The sequence below is a fragment of the Azolla caroliniana genome, unplaced genomic scaffold (genome assembly GCF_043228905.1).
Source record: "Azolla caroliniana isolate FFs.n. ecotype wild unplaced genomic scaffold, voAzoCaro1.0.p SCAF_1079, whole genome shotgun sequence".
Lineage (NCBI taxonomy): Eukaryota > Viridiplantae > Streptophyta > Polypodiopsida > Salviniales > Salviniaceae > Azolla > Azolla caroliniana.
This window is the reverse complement of record NW_028231514.1, coordinates 1-11,296: the sequence shown is the minus strand read 5'-3', so window position 1 is coordinate 11,296 and position 11,296 is coordinate 1. Positions and strand designations below refer to the sequence as shown.

The 11,296-nt window shown below is 37.3% G+C and overlaps 1 protein-coding gene across 1 annotated transcript; it reads right to left on the bottom strand.

Moving 5' to 3' along the window:
- Nucleotides 1-224: 224 nt before the first annotated feature.
- LOC147847391 (vacuolar protein sorting-associated protein 54, chloroplastic-like) lies at nt 225-10,981 on the bottom strand (the record flags this gene model as incomplete). The annotated part of the gene is made up of 17 exons (XM_087339247.1): nt 225-594; nt 736-1,043; nt 1,126-1,206; nt 1,305-1,372; nt 1,480-1,641; nt 5,766-5,845; nt 5,946-6,027; nt 7,727-7,880; nt 7,964-8,493; nt 8,561-8,644; nt 8,743-8,914; nt 9,570-9,829; nt 10,051-10,139; nt 10,216-10,372; nt 10,470-10,547; nt 10,669-10,801; nt 10,902-10,981. Coding segments are annotated over 16 exons (2,349 nt in total), but the record flags the coding sequence as incomplete, so codon positions are not given.
- Nucleotides 10,982-11,296: the final 315 nt, after the last annotated feature.

Sequence of the window (11,296 nt, the reverse complement as noted above, 5' to 3'; positions counted from 1 at the left end):
CAAGATGTAGAGGATTTTAATTCCTATTCACGTCAATTTAAGATATTTTATACAGGGCAAAACCAGTATAGACAACATTCACATTGAATCTCGAACTTCAGGCTTAGACCTAACAAAAATATACAAACTTTCTATGTTCATAAAGCCAAATTACTTGAAATTTAATCATGAATTGTGCAAAAGCAAAAACAAGTGAATACCTAATCAAAGAAACAGAAGCTTGCAATGGAAAACAAATTGCTAATTAGTATTGCTAAGATTAGCATCAATATCAAAAGATGATGGCAAATAAATAATGAACCTCACACATCCATATACGCCTCTGATGTGTGCCCCCTCACACATATGTCATGAGTACCTCCCGCATGATATGAGCAGCTCTTATGTCTACACAACACATATATACATAGCGCATTGATCTTATATGGGAAAACGGAAGGTTTGCAGCTAATAATGCAACAATTTTTATTTCTTCTGGCTGAGGCCACCAAAAAACTACATAATAACCTAGTGTACAATTATCTCAAATTCTCTCTTGCCCAATGGGAAGCTGGTAGCCAATCCCTGCATCTCTGATCCTACAACGCCAGATTTCTACAAAATACCACAAGAAATTGTTAATGAACATGAACTACTAGGAAATCCAGATCCACATGCAAATATTATGATAAATTGTGATAATCATGCAGCTTTACTTGAAAGGATGATATGTAGACGTTATCAATTCAGAATCACCTGAAGAGTGCATATAGAGCAGTTTGATGCAGTTTTGACTGTGTAAACTCTTAGAAAAGATCGGTGTAACAAAGAAAAAACACATACTCTACAACATCTGAGAACCTAGGATGTGATTCGCTTGCCTTGGAACTGTTCTTTAGTTCCCCACAAAAAACAATGTAGTATGTCACTCTGTAATGACATTTCCATATCTTTGTCTTAAAAACTCATCCAATTCTCCTGGCTTTTGCATACCAGAAGTATCAACTGCATCAGAAGGTAATGCTCTGATGCATGTAAGAATGTATTGTATATCATGGTACAATCTGATCCAAAAACAATTCGGTCAGTGTGGATCTTCCTAATTAAGTGGGTACAAAAAAACATGAGCTTGGAAGTTTACCATACCTTTGTTTAATATTAGAGCTACTCAAGTCCAGCTTTGAGAATGATTCCGAAAGATGGGAGTGGAATACTGCAACCACTCGCCTGTCATCCAATATGATGGTTAAGAGAAATTTTCCTTTGCAGAAACAAATAGGTATGCTTTATTTTACAAAAGTATAATGTGGCAAAGGAGGACTTACGAAAAGATAAATTTCACATCAGCTTCTGGAAGTAGCGGAGAAAGAACACGATGTAAAACACCAACCTCCTGTTTGACACATATTTGACATTGATGCATAGCGTTAGCAGCATTTCAAAAACATTGAACATCTCTTGTTACACAAGCTGGCATTTGCAGACATAAACATTAAGTACCTTAGTTACTGCACGGGCAAACTGACTTGGTTGTGCATCATTGTCTTCTGATCGCATCCATGTTTCGACTATTTGTGGAAATGTCCGTAGATGTACCATCAATCTCTCCTTCATGATTTGTACTAACTTCAAGTGGATCTCATCCCTATGCACTTTGTAGTCCTGAAAACATTTTGCAAAATGCCATGTTGCATTGTGAGGTTGCACATTCAGAGAGATCAAATGCAAACCCATGTATGCATCTCATTATTCAAACTGATTCATGGCTTATGCACAAAATGTGATTATGCTTTTTTTGTATACATCCTACAAGCATATGCAAAATCATAAAGAAAGAAAGGTGAATTAACTAATTTCCCAAAAACACCTGTTTTGCATGAAATGAAACTTTTTGGGCCATCATGAATTTTTTCAATTTAAACGAAATTTCTAATTAAATGTAAACAAAACTTTATTTTATGATAATTCAGTTATTACACTAGGCCATTGCGGAGTAAAACGAACTGGGAACAAGTAAGGCCACAGGTGAATATACGAAAAAGAGATGGCAAAAGACTTTTAAGAGGGAAAAATGCTTGTAAGTACAAAAATAGGTTACATCTTAAAATATTGTCTCCGAAGCAGTTTCCATGTCGGGTGACAATGGCCTTTTTCTGTCTATGACAAGGGTGGCGAGGCCATGGAGCCAATGGGCATTGCCTATATGCACAACACATTGCTATTGCCCAATCTATTCTACCCCTTTTTCAGTTCCCTGGTTGAAACCCCAGCTATGTGACCCTTGATGGACTTGTAGCATGAGGTGTGATGGAGCCAAAGAAATTTGTGATAGTTCTTTGTTAAGGAGTTGATGTGGTTGCATCGTTGTTCTTCCAACAACTTCTCTCTATGTCCCTTGAGTTCTAGCAAGAACAGTCCCAAGCATTGTCGGTCTTCACATTCCATTATCTTGCAGTGGATCAAAGCCTTATTTGAAGAGGCAGTGGTATTTCCCTCCTTTTTTATATAAGAACAGTTGATATATTGTGATAGTGATGTGTGAACACACGTATAGTTGGGGTTTTTTCCTTCTTCAGGAGTTTTTTACCCTAGCACATAAGCATGACACTTACAAATATGGACTGTTGTGGTCTTCTCCCTTTGTAAAATACAATCTCTCCAATTTCTGATGTTTACTGCTGCTTTTGTGTTTCAATGACAAAATCCAATAGTTGGTGTCAGAGCAGGTCGTCATTAATGCTTCTGTTCACAGTCTCAGCCTACCTGCAGCATTCTTTGTTCACCTCAGATCGGTGCAACCAGGTTCAAACCAGTGAGCACTCCTGCTATAGTCAACTCCACAACTGAGCTACACGTCTCATCGTCTGCTAAAAGTATAACAGCACTCTGCGAGGTATTTCTGCCCCAACCCTCTGTTGAAATAGTCTTTTTTCCGTTGGGTTATTTGATCAGTTGGTCACTTGCTATGGTTAAAAACAATGACATATTTTGGATGCTGGTTGTTCAGGTTAAATTGGATGAATTTTTTGTCTGGATTGTAAGGGAATCAATCATGTCCTCAAAAGATGTCCTCAGCTATCTCCAAGAGATGCAAAGGTGGACGCTAGAAGCATCAACTTCTACAACTTAATCTGTAAATCTTGTTCAAATTATGGCTGTTTTCTGCTCTTTGCAGTTATGGCCCTGCTTCTCATGAGCATTATACGTCTCTAGTAGATCCAGATGTTTAGTACTTTGATAATGGTGTGAACCAAACATATTGCCTCGCAACGTAATTTTCTCTTCTTCACTTGAGTCTGCCCCTATAAGGAAAAACTGTTACATATGTTAATTGTATCATATCCTCTGATGGATATTGGTGAAATCATGCTTTCTGCAGTAGATGGTAGTACTTTCAATATTGCAGATACATTTATGCACCATGGATCAAGAAAAACTATTGTAAGTTCCAACACTGGCCAAGATCTTGCAAGAGTTATTGATGAAAGATGTATTGTGCATGATCTCTCTCACGGTGATACCATCATCACATCTTGTATGCTTTCCCGTGGGTTGTATAAGCTCACAAATTATAGCAGAAATATGGTGATTTAGCCTGGGAAGTAAATGATTCACAGACTGTTTAAAGTTTGCTAGTTTATTGTGGCTGCAAAAATCCAATCTGGTTTCCTCTCCACCTAAACTTGAGGCGCCATTTAAACATGTGTGTGAAGGCAGCATTTTGGGAAAAAGGCAACTTTTTCATTACCTAGAGATGGTTCAGTGAGAGCTGATGGTAAATTGCAGCTTATTCACATTGATTGCAATCACAATCATTTAGGAACTATCTGTATTTTGTGACCTTTATCTAGATATGCTTAGGTCTAATCCTGTAAGTCAAAGTCTGATGTACTTTTTCATGCTTTCAAATTTTTTTGGTGATGGTTGAAAATGATTTATAAATAGATAAATTTGGAACCCTCCATTCTGATCAATGGGGGAGTACGTATCATCTGATTTGCATTTCTTGCTGAATGGGGGATAAAGCACCAGCATACAATGCCTTATACACCACGGCAAATTGGTGTATGATTAAAAGTTAGGAATTGCCACACTGTTTTTGGCTTGACACAGTTATATGTGCTGCCTATGTTCTTAATAGGTGTCCTACAAGAGCATTACATACTTGTGCTCCTTTTCAGGCACGGCATGGCCAAAATCCATTTGTTGATCATTTGCATGTTTTTGGATGTTTAGAACACGCTTTGGTTCCTGAAAAACAACACAAGAAACTGGATGACAGCTGTAAAATGCATTTTGGTGGTTATATTTTCGAAACTAACGGTTATCATTTATATCATCCTGAAACCAGACGAACTCTTATTAGTGATGATGTTTTGTGGAAGATGCAGTTCAGCCCTGCTTTCACATACTAAGGAGTCATCTAGTGACTCCCAACATATTTATGACACTTTGTGGCCTCTTTTCAGTGACAGTAACTAGGGTGTAGCAATTTCTTCTCATAACCAGGTTTCAAATGATGATGTTGAATATTCTATTTCTGATGCTGATATGCAAAATGCAATTGAAGAAGAGCAAATAGATAAGAGGGAAATTTTTTGCCCAAATGGCTGGTGCAGACTTGGAAAGACAGCAAGTTAGAAACATTCTTGTCAACTCGAATTTGTTCATGCTCTCATCATGCCTCTTTTGCATCAGATTGTTATGGTATGCTGTCCCTAGTCGTTGTGAGAATGAGACTGTTTCTTTTAATGACACTTAGAATTCAAAAAATCCAATGACCGCTATACAATCAGAATTTGGTGTTACTATCAAGAATGGCACTTGGTCTACAAGCTAAAGTGAAAGCCTGATGGAACAATTGATAGGCATATAGTTAAAATTGAGGCAAAAGGTTATATTCAAAAAAAGGGGCATTGATTTTGATGAAACCTTTACTCCCAAATGCCATCATCGTTGAGATAATGTACATCAGCTGAACACTAAAACTGCATTTCTACATGGTGATCTATGTGAAGAAGTGTATGTATCTCAGCCCACTGTTTTGAGAAGGGCATGAAAACAAAGTATACCGGAAGCCTAAGAAATTGTATGGATTGAAGCAAGCACCACGTGCTTGGTATGAAAAGATACATGCCAATTTGATAGCACATGGATTTGAGAATAGTCCAAATGAGCAGTTTATGGTTTGGTTTCAAGTATTAGTAAGTGGTCTGGTTTCAGTTCTAAACTGGGTTTAGAGGTTTAGTGGTTTAAAGGTTTAAGTGACCCAGTTTAGTGGTTTGTTGGTCTTTTGTTTTGTACTTTAATTTTTTGTTTCCTTAATGGCTTAATTATTTAATGGTTTTTTTGCTTAATGATTTCATTAATTAAACTTAAATGTTTTTTAAATTTAATACTTTTCTCCCTTTTTGAAATATGTGCTCTTCTTCCTTTTTGTAATTCATTTTTTCTCTTCTCGGCTGCCTGAGTGCTTCGTCAGCAATAAACAGCAGTGACAAACATATTGTTCTTCCAATTCCAATGGTAGATGACAACACACAAAGACTGGAGGACTTAACTACAGTGCAGCATGACCTGTGTTCCACAATTATCTAGTTAAAACCTTGGTACATATGGAAGGCTCCCTTCGCAGAGATGGGTACATATGAACATTTCCTGATTCAGAGATTCTCTATGCGATAGAAGCTTGGGGCCTTGTTCTATATTTTACTATGCAGCACAAATAGGGTTTTCGGTTAAAATTAAAGAGAAAAACAACATGCAATCTAGAAGTCATATATTACCTGAGCAACAAGGTCTAATTCTGTGAATAGCAAAGCTTTTCGAGCATCCGGCACATGACTCCCCAAAAGACGCTTGAGATCTGAAAATTTAAGGAATAACATATATTTTCATTATAATTTCTGTGTCACCTATGCCAGAGTTCTAAGGTATGAATATATAGAATCGAAGCACAGTCACACCTGGTATAAGTGTATGAAACAAGCTGATGGTCTGACTTGCTAAAGACAAGTGTTTTGCAGTTACCGATTTCAAACCCGAAACCTGTTAATGCCACAGAAGCCAAGAGACAGAAAATGAAGAGATATAACTGAATAAGACAGACAAAAACTTCTGATTAGAATCATTATGAGAACCTATTCTCATATATAGAAAAAGGACATTAGGTATCATGTAGGGATAACACATCTTGATTCCTGGCATCCAAATTAATAAAAATTCATCTCTCTCTCTTCTAAAAGACGATAATGGCCTACGAAACCTACCAAATATTACAACTATTATCTTAACTCATCAACATGAGTAATAAACGGAGAACGACAGAAGGTTATCTTAAGGTTCGTGGAAGGCCGAAGTCGACCCCTATGGGACCAAGCCACTGCATCTATGATCTACATTACAGTTTGGGGGTGTACCAAATGGCACAATATTATATATTAACACCTTCAAAAGACCAAAGTAACCCATGAAACCAAAAGTTAAATTTATCTGAATTTTATACAATGCCAAATCCCAATTTTATTCTTCTAATAGACCATAATGGCCAAGGAAACCTACCAAATATTACAGCTATTATGTTAACTCGTCAATGCAAGTAATAAAAGGAGAAAGGCAGAAGGCTATATTAAGGGCTGTGGGAGGCCAAGTTGACTTATGGGGCCAAGCCACTGTATCTCTGATTTACATTATAGTTCAGAGGTGTACCAGATAGTGCAAAGTCTTATATTAACATCTTCAAAAAGACCTATGAAACAAAGGCCTGAGGATTGATCCAAGGAGCAAACAGCAATACAGAATCTGAAGATGAGCTTCCAAAAGAATTGCAAGCAAACATGTCAATGTAACAACATCTAGAAATGAAGGGGATAGCAATGAGACTCCGGAAGAAGATTCTCCAGATATGATTTAAAGAAGTCAGAAATAGAGAAAAACAGCAATCACGGACAGTCCAAATTTGTGATATGTTATTTGAAAGAGGAGACTTTTCATTTGCAATGAAGTGAAAGCTAGACAAATATTTGAATCAGAGCAAACCAAAGTATGAAAGAGCAGGGGTAAAATCAGAAAAGGGGATTGAATGCAAGTGCAACCAAAGAGTAAATTAAACATCTTGGTGGACAGAGCCCTTACAATTTAAAAGGTGGCAATGTGAACTAAGAAATAAGCAAGTGGATGCATAGCCAATAATAAGCAAAGGATGACAAAATGATAGTCATAGAAATAATGCCAGCAGTTTATGCCAATTTCAGCAACTAAAACCTCAAATAGAGCTGCCAAGGTATTCTTCAATGAATATTACAGAAAAGAGAGCAAATCAACTATCAAACTTGTGCAGAATTCAGCATTCTGAAATGACCCTACATTCTCTCTAAAGGGAACCTGATTTTAAGATTTAAAGGGAAAAAACCACAAATATGGGGAGACATTCACAACATTAAGCAAACCAAAGCCTATGTTGTCTCCCATGTCGATGAATGAAGATTCTTTGTTCATTTCAAAATTAATATTTCTTCTAGAAGTTCCATAAAAACTAGCTTGAGAAATTTGACTTAGGAAACTTCAATCGAACTTCCTCACATGCTTTTCATGTTATAGATGCTCTTATATATGTAGCCCAAATCCAAACAATGATTAACAATGATTACCTATAGAAGGCCAAACTAACCCATGTTCAAGAATCACAATGAAAGAATAAAAAAGTAACACAGAGCTATAGTAAAGTAGCAATAAAGAATGGCAGAACCTGCATGGCACCTGCACCCAATACAAGCTGGCATGTACGTGCATTGAATATTTTCAATAGTTCAGCAACTCTGTGTACAACTTCAGATGCTAAGCTTGGAAGTGCATCACTGATATGAACATACTCAGAAACCATCTTCAGCAATATGAGACCACTGTAGAAACAAACAAAAGCATAACCTCAGCAAAATGCAGCAACCTACGTAGTTCATCATTATCGAACTTATTAATGGATCACCTGTTAACAGTGTGGAATTTCATGCCCCGTACTTCAAGTGTCTTAACAGTTAGCTTATCCCTACTCTTTTTGCTCTTGGAAGAAGCACTGGTGGTTGACATGTCCTCTGTCTGTCCACTGAAACTGCTTTTGGCAGTTTTAGACTCAACTCCATTTGCTATAACACCATCAACTTCTTGATAAGAAGCTTGAAAACTTGTAGGATCACCAGATATTGCCCCTGGTGACCCTTCAAATTTCCCTGCATCTCCTGGACTCCTCTGCTTTTCCATAACCTCAGAAGGAATAGAGTCGAGTCCCTTGATTCCAGTCATGGTTTCAGAGGACCCTCTCGTTTCTGCATTTGATATTTTACCAATAGAAGCCTCAGAGGTCAAAGAGTATTCTATATCTTCGGTTTCCTGTCTTCCCAAGTTGCCATTATTAACAACTTGTTCATGGGTAAATGTATCCACAATCGCCTGAAACTCATCCGGTGGATCAACACTAACCCATGTCTCTTGATCTAGCACAGCAGTTATTTTTGACATCTGTGCCATGTAATCATGACCTTAGCTTACACTCTGAGTAGCGTAACTATGTGATATGTATACTCACCCTTATGCTATGCTGGACATCCACGAAAGCCTTTGATTGAGAATGCAGTGTCCCTCGTATACTTGAAGCATATCGACCCCCTATCTATAGTCCAGAAAAGAAACTTTAATAGGCCTTAGACAACCACACATACAAAGGAATATATTGATCTAATAAAAATACGTAATTGAATGTTTATATACCTTTTCAGTGGCCAGCATGAAAACCTGTGTAATGCTATGAATACTGACAAACTCTCGTAATCGAAGTTTTGGATGAATTACAGCCCGCACACCTAATAATTTAGCCCACCTCTCATGGGCGGCATGACAAGCCGAACATACAGCCTCTGTATTCTCAAGAAGAACATCTGCCCTGAAGCACAAAAAGGTCTTTTAGAAGTCACTAAGAGAAGCTTCATCTATCGGCATGTTCTTATATTGACATACAAAAGATATAGCAGTTGCACCATTTTCCCTACTTCAAAAAAGTGCAAATTTAAATTCTGCACATGGTACACCTTAAAATATGTATGATGAGGTGAAGAGTGGGATTCTTCAAAGAGTGTAAATTTAGTTATTCTTGATTTCAAAATTCTCATAATATAGTGTCATAATGGCTAAAAATCCAAAACAAAACAAACAGCATTATCACTATGGCAATATTGACCAAAACTTCATAGCTATTGAAATATATCCTGTTGGATCCTTGAAGACTACCGAGATAATATTGAGGATAATATGATTATCAAAAGTCCTGATTCTAAGTGTACAAAGCAGGCTGCTCTAACTCAGAGGATGAATTCTCTTACATGCAGTTTCTTCAAATCTGAAATCTGGGCATATGCACAGCCTATAATCTTAAATTCCATAGACCAATCACCTGAATATAGTAGATTGGGCTAGGTTTGAGGAATTTTTTAGTCATTCACACATGCTTTTATTCAGCAGATATGAGGTATATTTAGATACTTAAATACATCTATTGTGTATTGTCATACTTCGTTGATGTATGTATAAATGAGAACCACCTGAAATTTCTTGAGATTGAAGTGGGACTGGGTGCTTCTAAACCCTTTGTTATGGATGCTCCATAGGTACCACTAGACCTCTCATGTTGCAATTGAAATGCTCGCTGCAACTGATCAGCTTGAGCAGCCTCAGCTGCAGCTGCAGCCGCTGCACCAGAAGCAAAAGCAGCTGCCACAGCAGCCTCAGCATAGCTTCCTTGAAGACCTTCAATAATCTGTTCAATAATTCTCCGAATCTCTGCTGCACGTATTAGACGAACCTGCAGAATTACAATTTATGGATTAGAGCATTTCATGTTACTCAGTGTCATTCTAAAATATCGTGACAAGATATCCTTGAAGTTTCTGAGTGCAAACACATGTAAACATCTCTAATTACCTACAAGTCCCTGTGACCAAAATCAGGAAAAGAGGATTTGGCCATCATTCTAGCATTTCAGCTACATAAGAAACAAAATTATAAAAACGCTGTGACGCCCACCTGTATCACATCAAAAACTCCAGCAAGAAGCTCCACAAAGCTTTCCGCTGTCAAGCCCCGTAACTTGCTTGCAAGGGATATGCCTCCACCTGCATAATGCATCGCATGAAAATGATTTGCATAAATGAAAAGAAAATGAAATTATAGCCTTGCATGCATATCTACTTTCAAAATCATTCGATCTCTCATTTGGTTGTGTCTCTGTATCAATTGGCCTCGATATTAGAACAGAAAGCAATTCTGCAACGACTACTTTGATGGCAGCTTTGATGTCTGTTATCAGTGTGTCACGGTAAATTCTCAACACAGCTGGAAGTTTTGACTGCAGATAAAATCAAAAAAATTCAATTTACACCATTTTATGCACTATTAATTTTTTTGCAATACATGCATTAAATCAGAAACAATATGATTTTTACCGTTCGTAGAAGACCAATGACAAGGGGAAGAAGCTGCTCTCGGAGACCACTATCAGCCTCTTCTTTCTCTTTGTTATCCTATAATATAGAAGAGAAAGATAATGTGGGGCTAGAGATGTGCTTGTACATAGGAACGCTTCTAAGCAGCGACACTATTCAATGGTACCGATTAGAAAATCAGACATTACACATCTTATACCTCAATGGAAAAATCTTCCTTAGCATTCAGAATGCATGAAATATCTCTCTTCTTGAACTTCGCAATAATTGTAGAGGCATCGAGGTCCTTGGTATCATGAATTGTAACTCTCACAAAGTCAGCTGCAAGCATGCTGGAGCAGTTTATAAAAACTGAGTATTAGCACAATGCCAAACCCATCATTTGCATAACACTTAAAATAATCAAAATCTGAAATGGAGAAAATCATAGACCTATTCACAGACTCCAAAAAAAGTGTAAGTCGATCACCAAGATGGCGAAAAGAATGAAAACCAACAAGCTCACCACTTTCCTGTGAAAACAAGAAAATGAGTTAAATCTCTTTCCAGAATCTCATTAATAGCATTAGTTACACAAAAAACCTAGAATCGACTTCCACTCTGAAATTATGTAAGCAAGTAACTTCTAAAGATTGCTATACAAGATCTTGCAGGCTTTTGGCTCAATTTGATTGATACCACATGCAATCTGATTAATAAGCAAAAGCATATAGCAAGTATTGAGTGTATATACAGGTTTGACTGATTTTTCACCCATCAGACAACAGGATTTTCCTGAAATCAAGGCCCTAGCCTTCCATGGCCATTGGTCTTTTCGTGCAAAAGCT